The 19,803-nt window shown below is 45.5% G+C and overlaps 1 protein-coding gene across 8 annotated transcripts; it reads left to right on the top strand.

The window, feature by feature from the left end:
- The first annotated feature begins 270 nt into the window (after nucleotides 1–270).
- Nucleotides 271–19,155, top strand: LOC120700494 (acyl-protein thioesterase 1 homolog 1-like). Of its 8 annotated transcripts, none has more exons than XM_039984761.1 (12): nucleotides 271–1,302; nucleotides 15,697–15,775; nucleotides 15,874–15,986; nucleotides 16,079–16,190; nucleotides 17,256–17,292; nucleotides 17,506–17,575; nucleotides 17,681–17,785; nucleotides 17,969–18,134; nucleotides 18,224–18,306; nucleotides 18,382–18,475; nucleotides 18,559–18,666; nucleotides 18,926–19,155. In XM_039984761.1, exons 3-11 carry the CDS (start codon nucleotides 15,959–15,961, stop codon nucleotides 18,641–18,643), a joined length of 780 nt encoding a protein of 259 aa, XP_039840695.1. In that variant the 5' UTR covers nucleotides 271–1,302; nucleotides 15,697–15,775; nucleotides 15,874–15,958; the 3' UTR covers nucleotides 18,644–18,666; nucleotides 18,926–19,155. The 8 variants fall into 8 exon arrangements, with proteins under 8 accessions (XP_039840695.1, XP_039840696.1, XP_039840691.1 ...); XM_039984762.1 differs by having other exon boundaries at nucleotides 15,890–15,986; XM_039984759.1 differs by lacking the exon at nucleotides 271–1,302 and adding an exon at nucleotides 11,422–15,588 and having other exon boundaries at nucleotides 15,848–15,986.
- Nucleotides 19,156–19,803: the final 648 nt, after the last annotated feature.

Below are 19,803 nucleotides of genomic sequence, written 5' to 3' on the forward strand. Positions count from 1 at the left end.
AGCTGCTAAAAGAGTAAACATGAAGTCCTGAAAAAGAAAAGAAAGAAAGAGTGAACACATGGACAAAACAATGAAAAAAAAACAAAACAAATACGTAAAGGGTAGGGGGCTAGACCGCAGTAGGCTCTAAGACAGTTATCAAAATTGCTAAGATGATATGTATTTAATGTTTATGAAACTCCTATTGAAATTGAAACTGGTATAAGATACAAGCTGAATGATTGAGCTACGCACAATAATACAAATATTATGGAGTACCTAGGAAGGTGCAGGCGACGGCGCCGCTCGCGGAGTCCCTCCGCTCTTGCCCGCAGGGCCACTGGCTGTGGCTGCTACTTGCTCCGCCTCAAAACCACCCGAAGAGAGGTCGCTCACATAGGCCTTTACTTGCTGAGGATGGCTCCTGACCGTAGGCCGCCACGCTCAGTCTCCATCGCAAACACATTGGGGCACACGGCCATCGTGGTAAGCGACGAGGGCTAGTCTACGAGGCTAGAAATAGTGCGCACTACTTGCTCGACGAAAGGCCTCAACGGTGAGAAGTTGTCTCGAGTTTTTTCTTAAACTTTTTCGAATGCATTGACTTTTGTTTCTAATCTTTTTCTTAAATTTCAAAATGAACAATCTTTAAAAGACGAAACTTGACCCTGCTCTTCCGCCCAAAACGAGCGCACGTAAGGCCACGTTGCCGGCGAATCTCGGTCGTCCGATCTCCGGTCTGGTTTAATCGTGTCGTCTGTCGGCGTGGACAGCGGTTTGGGTCCAGATTCCAGAACCTTCCCGGCCCTCCTCGGCTCCTCCCTCCCTGTTCCCGTCCGCTGCCTCCTTCCTTTTCTAGCCAAGCAGCGGAGTGCGACGCCGCGAAGAAGGAAGAGGAGATGCGACAGGCGCGCAAAGCAGCAGATCAGCGGCGGCGCCGGCTGTGATTCTCTCCAACTGCTCCCCTGACCCGCAGCCCTTCTCCTCCTGGCCATGCACATTGTCTCCCCATCGTCGCTATGTTGCAGGTTCACCACCTCCGTCAATTTGCAGACGCGGCCCACCAGAGCTCGTCGTGAGGGTGCTCCCAGCTGCCTTCGACACAGCGGACAGCCGGCAGCCACGCATGGTGGAACGCATTACGGCTGGTTCTGCCCGGCGACATCGCAGCCCGGGAGCCGGGTTGGCGGCAACTCGGCGTCCTCCTTAACGCCTGCTGCTGTTAGAGAGGACTTCCCATGCGCACGACAGGAGGCAAGCTCAAGCAGCAATGTGGATGGTGGACATGCACCGACGCATCGACACTAAGGCCTCGCGTTCCAGGTCCAGGTCCCTTCCATGCTCACTCCATTGCTGCAGTCCCCTCCTCTACCATTGTTTGCCTCCCCCAACGAATTGCTATGCATTTCAGTTATTCGATGAAATGCCCCGGTGTACTTGTTTAACGATGAATGCAATAATATTGCTGCAGGTTCTTATGCTCCAGTTATAACATCAAATCTACCTTCCAAATTCCATACGGGTGCAACAAGTGAGACCACTAGATAATTGGCGTATGCTAACCGTAGCTCATTTGTTGGTTTTCTTTCAAAAAGTTATTAAGTTTGCTGAAGCTATTAAGAAATTTCCAGCATTGTTATGTTAGTTTAGTACAAATTAAAGCGATTCAAGCTAGCTTTCAGGATAAACCTTTCTCCAATATGGCTAAACCTTGGTGCGATCAATTTCCTATATCATATCTCACAGGCTGTCCTTAACTTCTTCACGAGTGCCTTGGCGCGCGCCTTGGCGCGCGTAATTTATTTACTTGTTTCCGTTTGGCAATATAAGTTTATATAGAGGTTTGTAGTAGATGTATAGACAAATGGATATACATAGATAGAAATAGGATATTTATTTTTTAAAGCAAAAAAGGCAAAAAAAATAGTAGCTAAAATCCGACGTCTCAATCTCGCCGTCGAAGGCGGCCGGGAGCGGTCCTCGGGCATCTCCTCACTATGCAATGCGTGGCTATCACGCCCGACTTGCGGCACCGCGGCGTACCGGAGCGAGGCCAGGTCGCCCGCTGGTGACGGCATGAACTCGCCGCACCCGTCAAGGGCGTGCCCGGTGGCCCGCCCAAATGCGCCGCGTGGCTCTCCGGCCTAGCTTCACTGCCGTCGTTGCAGTAGAGCACACACCCATTCGGAGGCCACCAAAATTACCGGTCGAGAGTTCTAGATTCAGATATTTTGCAGTGACCGAATGGAGAGCTGACGCGTGGACCATTCGTGTCTCAAGGCCTCAAAGATAACGATGGCACGGCCAGTCACATGCACTGTCAATTTAGGATCGAATGGTGGGAATCTTTTTTACTGATGTGGCCAGTCTACCCTTGCGCCGACCTTCGGGGCATTGACATATAGAAATTAGGGCCGTGATTAGATTCAAAAAATTTATCCCAAAAACTTCACATCGAATATTTGAGCACATGCATGGAATACTAAATAAAATCTATTTATAAAACTTTTTACACAAATAGGTTGTAAATCGCGAGACGAATCTAATGAGCCTACTTAATCTATGATTTGCAACGGTGATACTACAGTAACCGTTCACTAATTATGAGTTAATCATGAATTAAGTATGCTCATTAGATTCGTCTCGTGATTTACAACACATCCGTGCAAAAGGTTTTATAAATATATTTTATTTAGTACTCCGAAATAGCAAGATTCCCTTTCATCTGTAGCTAGGCAGTGATTCTACAGTAACCGTCCACTAATTATGAGTTAATCATGAATTAAGTATGCTCATTAGATTCGTCTCGTGATTTACAACCCATCCGTGTAAAAGGTTTTGTAAATAGATTTTATTTAGTACTTCGAAATAGTAAGATTCTCTTTCATCCGTAGCCATACAGTGATACTACAGTAATTGTTCACTAATTATGAGTTAATCATGAATTAAGTATACTTATTAGATTCATCTCGTGATTTACAACTCATCCATGTAAAAATTTTTGTAAATAGATTTTATTTAGTACTCTGAAATAGCAAGATTCTCTTTCATCCGTAGCCATCGGATCGCGATTGGACGGCCGAATTTTTCCGGTCTACGTGGCCTGTCTGGTCGCTTGCCGCCCGTCGGGGCTTTAACATACATCTCGTGATTTACAACTCATCCATGTAAAAAATTTTGTAAATAGATTTTATTTAGTACTCTGAAATAGCAAGATTCTTTTTCATCCGTAGCCATCGGATCGGACGGCCGACTTTTTCCGGTCTACGTGGCCTGTCTGGTCGCTCGCCGCCCGTCGGGGCTTTAACATATAGAAATATTGTACAGGCTATTTCAGCACCTCATACAACCCCGAGCACCACAATTCATAAATTTACTTAAAAGGAATGGAACTTTTCAAAAAGGAATGATTTGTGTTAGACTTTTCTAAAACGTACATGATTAGTTTATTAGCTGTATCACCTTGGTGTAACCGAACTTTTTGAGTTTGTTGAAGGAATAGGCTACCCCTTTGAGCATGTTCGAAGACTGAACAGCTCCTATGAACATATACGCAGACCCTACCTCTATGAGCATCTTCGAAGACTGAGGCTTATATTACATAATTTCGTGAATTCAACACAGGAATGTGACACCAAGGTCCAGCGCCTGGTAAGGAGTTCGGTACAGGTGATTGCGATAAAGGAAGAAACATTAATTTTTTTCCTACCACATCCACGTTCATCTGCCCATCACTGTGATTCTAGACACAAGTTGCTACTACTAAAGTTCACTGAAAGTGAGATTCATGACACATAATATTAGCTTGTCGTCGATTTTGCCAACCAGATTGATAGCAAAGAGTGATGCCTTACTTTTACACTGCCTAAAGGGACAAAACTTTGTGCAGGTTACACACAAAGTAACCTGCAATCAGAGGAGTGACAAAATGACTCATGTGGTCAATTCAACACTATCAAACATAGGAGTACATTTAAAAAAGCATCTGTTTACACACAGACAATTTTATGGTACAGTACCATGTGTAATGAGGAAAAAAAAGTATAGTCTTCAAAGATATTCTTAAATTTAACTTCAAAACCTGAACTTTTATCTTAATTGCTGGACCCATATGAGTATATTACTTTATTCTCTCAGGTGAAGTCCAGAGTATACAATACCTGATTTCTGTGATTGTAGAGTCTTTGAAGTTTAGTTGATCTATAATCTTGATTATTGTGCAAGACATACTTCAATATGTTGTTTCTCTATTTTACCCATTATTGCAAGTTGTATGAGAATGGAAATATAGTGCAAGTGGGCCTTGAATTTGATTGGAAAACAGTATTTCCATCATAGAAAGAATATATACATGCATTGTCCAGTCCTCTGCTTTTTCTCGAAAGACGCAGGAGAACTGCGCTTCATTATATTAAGAAGAAGAGAGGGAAAAATTCCCAAAAAAAAATACAAGAGAAACACACTCAGCTCAACCAGACACACACCACCACACGCAACTTAGCACCCACTCACACACACAACCACTAAACCCCAGGATTCCAAAGAAACAGAATCGCCCGTGACAGGAAAGGACGACCTAAAAACTTTCTTTCTAATCTACGGATGTAGGGGCTATTAAGAATGAAATTCCTCGAGCCCCTGACATCGACCACAGCTTCCTCTCCTCGCTGGCCAGGGTAAGAGCCCGTGCCACATCAGGAGAGGCTCCATCAAAAACACATCTGTTTCGCTGAGTCCATATTGTCCAGGCCCCAAGAATTGTAAGAGAGTTGAACCCTTGTAACAGCAAACCACTTATATCATTACTGGCCCTTTCCCACCAATCAAAGAATGATGTATCAGAAAACTGGGGGGAGAAGGTTCGCAGGCCAACTTGTGAAAAGAAATGAAACCAGAATTCCCTTGCAAAGGCGCAGCCCACAAGGAGATGGTTAATCGACTCTGGTGCCTGATCACACATAGGACAGCTTTCAGGATGAGGTAGGGCACGGCGCTCAAGGCGATCAGCAGTCCAGCATTGTTCATGGGCAACAAGCCACATGAAGAAAGAGCATTTACCAGGAGCCCAAGTCTTCCATATTTTTTCCCAAGAACTGAAAATAGTTGATCCCAAGAAGAAACCCTCATAAGCTGTCTTAGCAGAATACTGGCCGCTAGATGAAAAGCGCCAGATGTGTTTGTCCTCAATGCCGGGCTGCAGCTGAATGTTGGCTAAGATATCCCACAGCCGAAGATAGTCAATAAGCACTCCAACAGGAAGGCCCCCTAGAATATCAGAAACCCAAGCATGGTTGACAAGGGCCTGCTGCACAGTTCGCTTCCTGCGTCTCCATACTGGAATGATCTCCAAGAGACGTGGTGCCAAGTCAGCAATACTCTGACCACGGAGCCACCGATCTGTCCAAAAAAGGGTAGTAGCACCATCACCCACCTCAGAATAAACGGCTGCTGCGAAGAAAGCTTTGATCTGATCTGGAACATGGATATTGAAATCTGCCCATGGACGGTTCGGCTCTGTTTTTTGCAGCCATACCCAACGCATCCTTAATGACCATCCAAGGGTCTTAAGGTCGGAAATTCCGAGTCCACCAAGCTCTTTGGGCCTGCAAACTTTGAGCCAAGCAATTAGGCAGTGACCCCCAAGTGCATTTTTGCGACCTCTCCAAAGGAAACCTCGTCGAATTTTATCAATTGCTTTGATAGCCCAAGCTGGAAACTCAACAGCCATAAAGAGGTAGATGAGCATTCCAGTAAGAACGAATTGCACCTGTACCATCCTACCAGCTTTAGTCATTAGATTTGCCTTCCATCCTTGAAGCTGATCTGCAATTCTGTCAATGTAAGGCTGCACTTGATTCTTGGTTAGACGCTTAAGGGAAAGGGGCAAACCAAGGTATTTGCAGGGAAAATCAGCAAGGGCACAAGGCAGTAGAGTCTGAACATTCGCAATATCAGTATCCTCACATCTGATGGGCAGTACATTACTCTTCTGCAGATTAGTCTTCAGTCCCGTTGCCTCCCCAAATAAACTGAGAATGTCCATGGTAACCTCGATGTCATCAGCTGTAGGGCGGAGGAAAAGCACCACGTCATCTGCATACATGGAGACACGATGCTTGAATGCCCTCCTGGATAGGGGCAGCAACAATCCTTCATCAGCAGCCTTCGAGAACATGTGCCCCAGCACATCCATGACCAAAATAAACATCATCGGAGAGAGGGGGTCACCCTGTCGCAGCCCACGACGATGAGAGATAAGATCACCAGGGACACCATTCATCAGCACTTGAGTGGTTGAGGTGTAGAGAAGCCCACTGATTATGTCCCTCCAGATCTGTCCAAACCCCAAATGCCGCAAGTTCTCAAGGAGAAATGGCCAAGACACTGAATCAAAAGCCTTAGAGATATCAAGCTTCAACAGGATGCGAGGTTCTTTCTGTTGATGGAGAAATCTAGCAGTTTGTTGCACTAGCATAAAATTATCCTGAATGAAGCGTCCCTTGATGAAAGCGCTCTGGATGGGTGAGACCATATCCTGAAGCTTTGGAGCAAGGCGATTAGATAGCAGTTTTGTAATTAGTTTGGCAAAGCTGTGCACCAAACTTATAGGTCTGAAATCTTTGGGCTGATCTGCATCTTCCTTCTTGGGGAGAAGAGTAATATATGCTGAATTTAGAATCCCAAAATTAACCATCTTTCTGCTCCAAACTGCAGAAATGGCTGCCATGATATCCTCCTTTATAATGGGCCAACAAGTTTTATAAAACCGGCCTGTATATCCATCAGGGCCAGGTGCCTTATCCGAAGGCATTTGCTTAATGGTACTCCATACCTCCTCTTCAGTAAAAGGAAGATCAAGATCAGGAAGTTCATGTACGGGAATTCCCAATTCATCCAAATTGATAGAATGTTCTCTAGCTGCGCAACTTCCCAACAGGTTAGCATAAAACTCATCAATAATTGCGGTTTTCTCTTGTTGGCTGGTACAAATTTGATCTCCAGAAATCAGCTTTGCAATAAAATTCTTTCTTTTTCTATGCCGGGCATGAAGATGAAAAAGTTGTGTGTTAGCATCGCCATCTTTAAGCCAACTGATTCGTGACCGCAGTTGTGCCATAGTGCGCTTGAGGGAGGCAAGAGCTAGACTGTGCTTTTTCAGCTTGTTTTTGAACCAGATCTCCTCCTCAGAGAGTTGGCGGCTGTCCTGAGCAATCTCAAACTGATGTAGAATTTCTCTAGCAAGCGCAAGCTACATAGATAATTGACCTACAGTTTTGCTGCTCCAGCTTTGCAGGCTCTTGGTAACTGCATTATACTTCTTCTCGAGAGTGATGAAGGGGCATGCACCAGCGGGGACAGATGTCCAGGCAGAGGCAACAGCTTCATGGAAGCCTTCAAGTTTGGGCCAGAAGGACTCGAAATGGAATCAACGTCGACCTCGCTGATTGTCATGAAATCCGAGCAGCAAGGGGCAGTGATCAGAATCGTCTGAGGCTGCACTTTGTAGCAGACAGTTGGGAAAAATATCTTCCCAATCCACTGAACACAGCACTCTGTCCAAACGCACAAGCGTAGGAGATTCCTGCTGATTTGACCATGTGAACTTACGGCCATGTAACGGTAACTCTTTCAATGCGAGATCATTAATTAATTTCCGAAAGCGCCCCATCATTGCTCTATTCAGATTAGCGTTGTTCTTGTCTTCATCCTTATAGATAAGGTTAAAATCACCAGCGATCATCCAAGGACCTGGGCAAGCCGCACGAATATCACGTAGCTCTTGCAAAAATTGGATCTTAGCATCATTACCTTGAGGGCCATAAACACAAGTTAGCCACCAATTTTGTCCATTAGACTGAGAGACCTGGATGGTTATACTGTGATTATCAATTCTTGGATTGTCGGAGACTCTGATGTGTCTCCTCCAGGCCACAAGGATCCCCCCACTAGCACCAACAGCAGGAACAGCAGAGAATTCAGAGAAATCTGAGCCAAGAGCAGAGAGCAAAACTCTATTTGACATTGCCGAGATTTTGGTTTCTTGGATACACAAAATGTCTGCCCGTGAGGCATCAACTATGGTACGCAACGAATCCTGTCTAGCTGCAGAATTAAGCCCCCTCACATTCCATATCAGAATTTTTTCAGGATCCATAAGACAAATGTTGAGAAACGACCGAAGGAGGCACCCATTAAGCTAGCAAATCCCCTTCTGCGCTAAGCCCCAAGTCCTCCGGCAAAGACCAATTAAACAAGGCTGTCATGGCCTGTATATGCGAAGCAGATGGGCGATGGCCAAAAAGTCTAGCATATTCATCTTGAGCTTTCTTCATTCTCACCAATGATGTCCAGGGCCCTCATGACCTTTTTTCTAGCTCTTGCCTCTAGTTCACCCAGTTGGAATTCCATAGCGGCACCAGCGAGACGGCGGCTGCGGCGTGGAGTCTCTCCAGCCCAATGCGACTTGCGTCGGCGCTTTGGAATGGCAGGCACCGGCAACAGGCCATCAGCACGGCGACAGAGTTTATCGAGGAAGGCGACCCGAGCTGCTGCTGGTGGGGTGCGAGGGAAAGACAGGTCCTGGGATGGAGCAGCTCCAGCGGCATCCACATCCTGGCTTGCCCCAGCCGCATCCCTGCCCACCCCGGTCGTATCTGGCTGGTCGACGGGAGGGGCAGGGGCAGGCCGGCAGGTCGCCATGGTAGGAACCTCTCCATCCTCGACGAGGGTCTCCTCCTGGTGACGAGCCTGACGAAGCCGGCGCCTGGAGTAGAACCGCGTCGGGGTGGAATGAAGGCGGGGTGGCTGCGGCGGTAGCACAGTCGCCGGCGGAGTGCGAGGGGGAGTTCCTGTCGCGGTCGTCGCCTCCAAGGCGAGAGGGCTGGGAGAGGCCGGAAGCGCCGTAACCTCCCCAGCGACCGGGCCAGAGGAGGCCGGGTTCACCGTTGCCTCAACAGTGGCTGGGCCGGGAGAGGCCGGAAGCACCGTAGCCTTTCCAAGGCCCAAATTAGCCATTTCGGTTGCCAGGTTTGAAGCACAGGAATCCACGATCGGCCCAAAAAAGACCCCAGAAGGTTCAGACGAAGATGGCCCAGGCGCAGCCCCATCCGAATTTGAAATACAGGTCTTGGAAAAATTGTCTCTCATAACAGCCGCCGCCATCCCTTCGTCTTCTGCGGGATCCTCGTGAAAAACCCATTGCACACGATCTTCAAGGGCCTCCAACTGCAATTGCAAATCATTAATGGCGCTCGCTTCAATTCCCGGCCGTCTCACACCGTCCAAGATAGTAGCTTGGGAGTCCGGAGTCACCATTAACTCCTCTAATTGAGAGGACCCGGAAACATGCTGCTCTCCATGCGCTGGGCCAGCGGAACCGTCCCTGCCACCGGAGGGACGTAACCCGCCGCCAATGGCCCTCTGCCGACCAAACCGCGGCGGCGCAGAGGCCGTGAATCGACGGCGCTGCCGAGTGGAGGGACCTTCATCACTATCATCCCCACTGTCATCATCGTGGGAAGAAGAAGGCGGTGGCCTTGAAGCAGCACCTCCAGAGGGAGAAATTATGGAAGTCTTGAAGTTGATAGGATAAGCCAGGAACCTTTTCACCGGGGGGTCTTCAACAATGGCATTTGGGGGTTCAGCAACCCAGAGTTCCTTGGACGGAGGAATTTTGCTTGAGTCCAAGCACCAAGCAGAGCACCGAAAAAAAGACAAGTCACTTAATTCAGACGTGATCCCATGCACATGATCAATCCAAGCGTGAGGGTTTAACAGTTGCTCTACTGTGGAGGTCTCCCAAACATGAGCGGGAATGCCGCTGATCTCGATGTCCAACTTACAAGGCAGGGCCTTCCCAGTGGCTCTGGCTAGCCGGCTCCATTTTTTGCACAAAGGCTGAATTCTGGCGAGCGTAGTGGTTGCTGCTGGCTGACCAGACGATTCACCAAGCTCACATCGGGGAGCATGAGCAAATAGCTGGAGGGAGAAGCACGTCGTAGAACTAGCGAGCTTGCCTCGACGTTCAACTTGGCCGCCAGAATGTCAGCAACCGCATGAGCAGGTGCCAAAGGCGAGGCACCAATGACTGTTACGATCACAGCATGCACCAAATCCTCTTCCGCACGAGCAATGCGGCTGCTCCAGTTGATGATGCAGGGCTTATCCGTCTGCTCATCCAGGGTTGGGGCCGCAAGATCCTCCATCGTTTCTTCAGTGCCCAAAGGGGGAGCATCAGGTGGCGCAGTGGACTCTGACTGCCCAGCATCGGCACGACGTCTGAACCGCGGCCGCCTCCGCCGGCGTCGGCCGCCGCCCTGGTTTGCCTCCTGCACCGCCGACCGATCCGACGTCATCGCTACGACGTGGTCGGTCGGAGAACACAGCACGCCCAGCTCCAAGATCGCCGGAGAAGGCCGTTGCGAAGGAGCAGTGCTGGCCGCAACCCTCCCCGCGCTCGCCGGAGTAGACCGTTGCGAAGGGGCGGTGCTGGCCGCAACCTGCCCCGCGCTCGCCGGAGCAGACCGTTGCGAGGGGGCAGTGCAGCCAGTAGTCGTAGATGGAGCGGTCGGCCTCCAAACCAACCGGCGCTGGGGAATCAAATTAGGCCCTGGGCAAGAGTACGAGCGATGACCAAGTGCCCGACAGCGAAAACACCTTGGACGCTGCCGGCACTGGACAACCAAGTGGGCGGTGGAGAAACAATTGAAACATTTGCCGTGGAGGTCCGTAGGTACTCGCCGGCGTGGACGAGCAGGTTGCTGACGGTGCCCAAGGCCTCTGCTGAAATGGCACTTGCGCCAGCCTTCAGAGTCAGGTTTGGAGGCCCAGCGTTGCTTGATGAATCTCAGCCGCCCCGCCGCCGGCGGTGGGAAAATCTTCCCACCGGAGCGATGCCAAAGCCCCGAACAAGCACCATGCGGCCTGGCCGAGGGACGAGACATCGGCCGGGCGCCGCCCGAGACCACGGGTAGAAGCGACGCCGATGGGACGGTCGAGACAGAAGCCTGCGAGGCCACCATCCCATGAGCGACCAGGTTGGTGACGGGATGACGAGCCTCACCAGAGGCAGAGGACGCGGCAGGGACCGGCGCGACCACCGCCGGGAAGACGCCACGGCTGCCAGGAGAAGATGTCGTCCCACGCCCAGCCCGGCTAGCTCCGGCGAGCAGGACATCCCTGAAGGACGGCCTCGCATCCCCAGATTGGCTGGAGGAAGGTGAGGCGTCATTCCACCGCTGGGCCTTGGAGCGACCGACGGTGGCGCAGGGAGAACCGAGAGAGGAGCGATTGGGGGTGGTGGAGGAGGCTCCCAGCGCCGGGGAGGGGGAAAGGATTGAGGTGGCCGCCGGACCCGGAGTGGGCGCCGGCGTGGGGCTGGTGGGGCGAGGAGCGCCGGGAGAGGAGAGGGGAGGCGAGAGGTCTTCCATTTTTTGCTTGTCCAGTCCTCTACTGGACCAGGCCAAGCTGACATACTTCAATATGTTGTTTCTCTCTTTTACCCATTATTGCAAGTTGTGTGAGAATGGAAATTTAGTGCAAGTGGGTCTTGAATTTGATTGGAAAACAGTATTTCCATTTGATTGGAAGCGCGGGCCTGGTGCAGCGGTAGAGCCTACCGTCCGTAACCGGAAGGTCCCGGGTTCGAGCCCCAGCCTCTACACATTTGTACGGGTAAGACTTGGCACTATTACAACCCTTCCTCAGACCCCGCACAGTTTGGGAAGCCTAGCACTGAGACCAGGCCAAGCTGGCGCGGCAACGCCGCGCCCAATGTTTTTCTAGTATCGTTACGAATCAATTGTCCGATATCAGCAACCCCAAAGACAGTGACTCGCACGTCCCATCCATTTAATCTCTCTGATCGAAGCTAAACAGAATCTTTGCCAGGGTAACCTCCACAATGAAGGAAATGTGATTTCTTGGTTCTTGCAAATATCAACTATTTGATGCTCTTGTCTGCACTGCTTGACCTTGACATCTATATATTGGCATTTTACACTCTAGTAGCTACGTAGCGTAGACATTAGACCACATCAAAAAGGATAGTGTCTTGATTCCTCCACCCTTAATGACTTTTAGTATGTTTTCGCAATACGGATTCAACCTTTCTGAGTCGCAGCAAATAGCTGGAATTTCCTGCCTGGAAAGCAGAGTGTCTGGAACACATGACATTCCTTCAGCATCTTGCATAGCACATCTTTATTGATTGAATGATGTGAAATGTGATGTATTCTGTTTCAGCTTGGGCTGCACTCTGAGCACCATTGTTTCATCCCAACATGGAGCCATCAGTTATCACAATGTTATTTGAGATCACTAAGTTTACAATAGAGGCTCAAGTTGGAAATGTCATGAGTTCCTCTTTTATTTGGATGCTGAACTTGTCATACTCATGGATATATGCACCACATATAGTTCCTGTGAACAGAACATAATAGGAAGTAATTGCTCAATGATAAATATTATATTCTATTCTATTCTATCTTCTGCTGGTGCAATGCACCCAGAAGCAGTACTGTTGCTCTTGCCAAGTTGTGCTATCCACATACCTACCCACGAAGCTACATGATCACTCATTTGTCACGTTCCACCTACTACCAGTTTGAATATTTTTACTATAGTTTTGTTTTTTTCCCTTTTCTGGTGAGAAACTGAGAATACAATGCTATGGTTATCAGTTAACACTGTTGAAAATTTAGGGTTCTTTGAAAAAAAATTGTTCAGGCTTTACTACGAGAGTCAGTTTATATAGACTTATAGTTGATTCGCATCGCAAAGAAAAGGGTTATAGTTGACTCAAAGGTTACAATATTTTGAGTCATTGAGTGTATATCTCCCGGGCCCATAAATTGTTAGCCTGAAACTTTCGGCATTTTCCTCCTATCACCCACAGATTATGATGGTCCATCTCTCAACCTCAAAACCACCAGCTGAAAATCCTTCGTTTCTTTTAGGCATAATTGCCAAAAAAGCCCCTTGAACTTTGCTCCAATGATAATTTTGGTCCATAAACTATCAAACAGGCCAAAGTCCCTCAAGTTTCTATTTTGGATTAAAATGGTCTCTAAGTTGACTTGGCATACCATGTGCTCTTGCCATGTCAGCAAGGGCATGATTTAAGTAAGTCAGCATGATAAAGTAGTAGATTTTTCCCCTTTGATTCACCATACCTATTATAATGGTTGTGTACTAGGTATTATTTATTATTAGACATAAGATTTTGTGGTGACTCATTAACATATATAGGTTTCTTGTAAACTATCAACTCCACATAAAGTATTATTTATAATTGGATGGAGCAAGCATTAAATGAGACACTATAACATATTGACTCGATCATCGAAGGACAACTAAAACTGACATGGCATGAATATATGGCATGCCACATCACCCCAAGGACCATTTTGATCCATTGTGAAAAGTTGAAGGACATAGGTGAACTATTTGTTACTTCAGGGACCAAAGTGACCTTTGGACTAAATTTAAGGGATGTATCTGGCTATTTCACATTTGCTTTTATCTAAGATTGATCACAGGATAAATTCTGCACTATGCTGACTATAACATTACTTTGCATTTCTTATCTTCGTCTTTTCCAAAAACAACTTTTCAGAAGTCCTAGAATGAAAACAAAATGGAAGAACAACATGGGCATTAAGAAAACTAATAACAAAAAAGTGCAAATATTACATGAATAAATAATGGTACGAAATAGTAAGTGGAGAAGATGTTACTTCAGAATTTCTGGAGAGATCGAGCCATGCAATAAAGAGCATGCATAATTCCCCCATTTACTTCCAAAGGCATAATTCCTCGGATAATAGCGGCCACACATTCAGCTCTTGCATTTTGGAAGTTGACTTCTGTTGAGCCTTGATGTCGACTTCTTCTTACAGTGAGTATTCTTTACCTTTTAAATCTATTCAGTGATCTGGCCTTAGTGGGAGCTGAATATGGAAACTGTACCTAACTGCATATGCAATCAGAAACTTGCTTGCAAAGAAACTGCACTCACAATTATTCCCTCTGGAAGTTGTGCATAATTGTGTTAAGCCTGCTAATATGTAAATCAATATTAAGCATGAAGTAGAAAACATTTAAAGGATTTACAGTACTCCTATTTTCATATCTTCCCTAAATGTATGCTTTTAGGTTTTGAGTAACGACAAATCTGATATTTTGTCCATGTTCCCTTTTTGAGGACCTTTTTTTCTGACTTTATATAAAATCACTTTTCATAGGAACATGTGCAACATGGAGGAGAACAATATGCATAGGGAGGAATATGCAGGCTTCTAGTACTAGGGCATAACACAATGATGCCTTTAATTTCCAGTGTGAAAAAGGCTAGATCAGGTGGCTGGTGAACCTGTCTCATGAAGTAGCTTCATCTAGCTCGATGTAAACTCAAACCTCTGATGCTATTGTAGGGACAAAAATCACACATAGCTCACGTATTTTGGCTTGAGCTGTCTCCCATATTGCCCATCTCAATCATTAGAAAATGAAAAGGGGCATGGAACATGATTCCTACTGTATGTAGTGGGGCTGGCACACATAAAAAACAAAGATCCGACCATTTTTGTTTCGTCATTTTTTTTCTACTGGGTTATCAATTTTCCATGGAAAAAAGTTAACCAAAATTTTCACAGATATCAGTTTACAGTTATCCTTTTTCTTTTGTAATCACATCTCAAATTTGCATTGTGAAGAAAGAATCAGCTGCTCTCCATTTCCTAAAGCGACAGGAATATTTGCAAAGGTTAACACCTTTCCCGCAAGAAAAACCTAGAGTAGAACAGAAAATACATCAAGAGGGATGTCTTGTTGAGTTGAGTAATATTTCTTCACAGTGCCAATTGCTTTAAACAATATCAAGTTTGGCCGGAAGAATGATATTAGGTTTGAGAGTTTTCCTCGTCTGAAAAAAGTTAACTTTTTGCAATATTTACCTATTGAGAGTTAGAAAGAATCAGAAGGTGTGCATAACATCTTTGTTACAAAACCTTGGAGTAAATTTGAGAGAATAATTTTACAGTTATTTTCATTGTATTAAAAGAAATTCATGTTAAGCTCTTATTGTGGGGTACTTCTGTTAGTACATGTACCATCATGAAAGGTGTAACCACGTATATGTTGCAAGTGGACTTGCATTTCAGCTTGATTTGGTTCCCATATCCATGCTGATTCGGCACTGAAACATGATAGATATGTCTTGCTATATAATCATCCCTTTTTTAGCTCTGTACTGTATCCTGATGGTACATCAATTACTAGTTACATTATAAAATTCTTTCAATATTGTTTTCCACGTGAAATTCTGCCACCAAATGATTTTCTGTAGGTCTGTGGGCGGGTAATGTCTCCAGAAAAGAACTTTTGCAGTTTCATCTAACAGAACTGTAGCAGTGATGTCAAAAGAAAAGCTTCATGACTAGAAAATAAGTTAACTTGTGTTTATTCCTTTCAAATTTGTTTTGAGATTGTCACATAAGGAACTGCGTGGATTTGTGTGCAAAGGCAGTGCACATTAATAACCCATGCAGCAGAGAAATGTTTGGTGGCTGCAAAATAGAGAAAAGGGAGAAGAGAACATTTATATATAAGGTTCCTTCTCCACTGCCAAAGATGCATCTAAGTAACCTGTGTGCCAAATGCATTTTCATGAAATGACCAAGTGCCACTGCCACACTCACTGTATATCTCTGCGTGCAGGGATTCTTCACTCTAGAGCCAAAGCCTTTAATCTTTTTATCCTCCAGATTCTCCTCTATGACAGCTTGCAGTGAGCAAGGTATGAAAACCCGCAGATTCAAGGAATTTTTCAACATATATTCCCCTCTACAGACTTTTGCTATAAATATAGGCCATCTGGGGATGTGCATTTCACAGTTCTAAACCTTCATAGCTTACAAGGAGTACCAGAGCTCAGAAGCATCAGTATTCAGCACATAGTGCAACTATTGTAGAACACACAATGAGCTATTACGGCAGCAGCTCTTCTGGTAAACTTCTGGTTGTTTCTCCATAAGCCTACCTAATGCTCTGATCTACCATTGATGCCAACACATGCTACATGGATGATCAATCGTTCCAGGTGGACGAAGCAGTAGGAGAGTCGACTACGGGAGGACATATGTGGTGAGGCCAAAGGGAAGGCACCTAGCCACCATTGTGTGGCTCCATGGCCTAGGTGACAATGGAGCAAGGTACCAACTTATTGCTAGGCTCACACCTACTGCTGTTTTTCTTAAACTTTGCTTACTCAGATGACGATCCTTCATGCATGCTTTCTCGTGCAACTGACATATGAATGCGAGAAACTACACTTGTCAATCAAGCAAAGAGGAAAGAACTAGATTGTTGCAGTGTCGATGCAAAACCTTATTCCTTTGCATCCTTTTGCTAGAAATGATTCAAATGTCCTTTTTGTCTGTCCATGCATGCATATATTCCTAGTACCGCTTTGCTCAAAGTACATAATTTTCTCGCACCTATTGCACACCTAACCAACTTCTGTGCTATGAAGGACACTGATAATGCTTTCACTTTCCACTGAGAATGAATAGGAATGTCAAATACTTATTGATGCGAGCTGATAACATATAAAGTGGGCTAATAGTACACACATACTGCATGGTTAAAATTTTGTACTAGGCAAGAATCCGAATTTACAGTTCCAGTTTATGACAAAGGACTGGATTGCAGTATCTTGGTCGTGTCTCAACTACCAGAATTTCTAATGGGAGCGTTGGAGAAAAATCAGCTGATAGTAAGCCTTTTGGTTTAGTACGACACATTTTTAAAAGTCGTTTCCAAGTTTGTATATTTGTCCAACTCAGCTTCAGATGTTCTTTACCCACTTACTCTTAATTTTCTGATATCACAAGGAAAAGCAAACATGAGCCTCTGGGCTCCTTGCATGTAACGCTTTTATTATTTACTTATTGTTTAAGCTCTCCAGATAATCTAAGAAATGGAGGCAACCTCATCAACTTGCTCTTAAAATTTTTGGTTCAGTACTGAATTATTCCTCTTAGTGTTTTGTCTGTCAACCTTTAGTTCCGGATGTTCTTTTCTCCACTCCGCACATCTATTGTGTTGCTGGTACTTTCAGACAACACGTGAAGCTTATATAGTGTGGCGCTATCTACAAAATTTGAGATGACCTGGAATGGAATATCTTTACCAGTTGCTGCTGCAATGCTTTTCCTGATACAGTGAAGTGATTGATTTCCTTTTCCTTCTTTTAATCATTCTGCATTTTTTTTCAGCTGGTCCCAGCTCCTGGATTCTCTTCCTCTGCCAAATGTAAGCATCAATGCTTTGTACTTGAAGCAAACATCAATAGATATGGATACACATACACCTTGTCTTATTCCTGATCCATCATGCAACAGTATCAGCATTTGCAATCATGTTCTAAAAATCAGAATAGTGTAGCTTATTTTGCTCAGCAGTAGAGCATGGCAGCTGTTCTCACTGCAACAAAGTTTGTTTACCTTGAAGTTTATGTTCATGTAGATCAAGTGGATATGTCCCACAGCAGCAACCCGTCCTGTCGCTGCTTTTGGTGGATTCCCTTGCACTGCATGTGAGTTTCTTTCATGGAACTTATCAAAGAACTGCTCTACATAGCTGTTTCTCTAAATTCTAAAGCCTGAAAAATGTCTGAACACTATTTTCGGGAATGAAACAGGGTTTGATGTTGAGGACACATCAATAGATGGCAGAGATGACATTGAGGGACTGGATGCTTCAGCTGCACACATTGCAAACTTGCTGTCATCTGAGCCATCTGATGGTATTAATCCCAGCATAATATCATCTAATCATTGAAGAAGAAAAATGCTAGGCCTCATAATATTGTTTTTCTGATTGCTAGACCATGAGCCCATAAGTAGTAAACATATTTATCAGTACATGCACAGATTTACTTAGTTGGATGAAACAATTGCTCTCTATTTTTCATTCCATTAATGTTCAGAACACGTGAGTGCAGTGAAGCTTGGGATTGGTGGTTTCAGCATGGGCGCCACCATTGCCCTCCATTCCGTAGCATGCTATGCTCATGGAAAATTCACAAACGGCATTCCCTATCCAATCACACTCAATGCAGTCATCAGTTTGAGTGGCTGGCTCCCTTGCTCAAGGTTTAGCATTGCAGAGATAATCTTTGTCAGGAATTTGCTACTATATTTCAGCTATTCCTGAATCCTAATGTTCTTGGTATTTCTTTTAGGACCCTGAGGAGCAAGATGGAGAGCTCACACATTGCTGCAAGAAGAGCTGCCTCCTTGCCCATCCTGCTTTGTCATGGAAGAGGTAACAATGATGTTGATACCCAAAAATTCAGTACATATTACTGGCTAACATGTTCTAACTTTTGTGTTCTTGCAGCGGATGAGGTTGTCACCTACAGGAATGGCGAAAGATCAGCTGAGATTCTGAGGTCCTCAGGATTCGCATATCTGAGTTTCAAGCCCTACAATGGGTACAGTTCCGCAAACACTACACCTGAGAATTCCAAACTTCCCCCCTCTGGCGAGATCCATTATTTAATTTCTTATGATGCAGGTTGGGCCACTATACCATCCCTGAAGAAATGGATGATTTCTGGAAGTGGCTCAGCTCAACACTTGGCCTCAACCGATCTCGCTAAAAGAAGCGCAATGGCTTTGGTAATACTCCCTCCTTCCCCGTTTATAAGGCATGGTGGAACATGACACGGTCTTCTAAACAACACTTTGACCATTTATTTATCATATATTATATCACTTTTGATTATAAACTTATAATCATTGTAAACTATATTTGATTATGAATCCAATCATATGAAATTTGCATTATAAAAATAAAAATTTAATAGTCAAATTATTGGTCAAAGATGAGAAGGTTTGAATCTTGATATACGTGTATGCCTTATAAACGGGGAAGGAGGGAGTAGCACATATTTGAGAGTGTTTGACAAAACAGAGGGAGGCTCAGTTTGATAGCTTGTAATACTTCATACTCTTACTCTCCAGTGTTCTCTTCCATGTGGCTTTTGTTGTCATAGTCCTAATTTAGTGGTATGCTTTGCCGTATGACTGGCAAGGATTGACTATATGTAATCTAGTGCTTGTCTGATCTTGATGATAATAAAAAGGGAATGCCGTTGAAGTTTCACTGACATCTAAAGCTTCCTGAACATATAATATAACAAATAGAAAATCTTGACAGGACTATTGGTCCGAGTACATTTAAGACCAAATCAAAGTATCCAGGCAGTATGGATAGTAAACCCTAGGTGATAATTGTGTCTGTACCAATGTTAACATGTTCTGAAGTAGATCTGTTTGATCAAGTGCTAGGTCCACCGAAGTCATTGAGGCTTACCAATCCCATCGTTGTGGATGCTGAGGTCTAAAAGGTCACGGAGGAAGGGGGAATTTAATGTTATACCATTGAGATAGCCCTCTTGTTTTTGACACTACAAAATTAGCACCGGAGAGAGAAAATTATTACAATTTTATCACTTTCGCTCACGTGGCTGCCAGCACGTCACTCCAGCTCGGCTCCAAGTCAGCACTCGCTCGCGCGCCTGACCCGGCCCCTATTTTTGTCCGGCCTGCGTGCCCAGGCTCTCCGGCAGCTCGGCGGGCGGCACCCTGGGAGCGTCATCGCCGCCCGAGCAAGCGAAGCCTCCCTCGTCGTCAACCGCGCACGCGTGGTGGTGGCTGGCGGTGACAGTCCTGAAGGCCACCGGCTTCAGCGTCAGCGATGACGCCTTCATCCCGCCGTAGCAGCTCATGGAGGTGCATAGCAGAGAGGGAAGGAGAA

Source organism: Panicum virgatum, chromosome 3K (genome assembly GCF_016808335.1).
Source record: "Panicum virgatum strain AP13 chromosome 3K, P.virgatum_v5, whole genome shotgun sequence".
In the NCBI taxonomy this organism is placed as follows: Eukaryota; Viridiplantae; Streptophyta; class Magnoliopsida; order Poales; family Poaceae; genus Panicum; species Panicum virgatum.

Coding starts and splice junctions, on each gene's coding strand:
- LOC120700494 (XM_039984757.1), top strand. CDS start 15,959: ATGAGCTATTACGGCAGCAGCTCTTCTG. Junction 17,293..17,505: donor ATTCTCTTCCTCTGCCAAAT/GTAAGCATCAAT, acceptor ATGTTCATGTAG/ATCAAGTGGATATGTCCCAC. Junction 17,576..17,680: donor TGGATTCCCTTGCACTGCAT/GTGAGTTTCTTT, acceptor GGAATGAAACAG/GGTTTGATGTTGAGGACACA.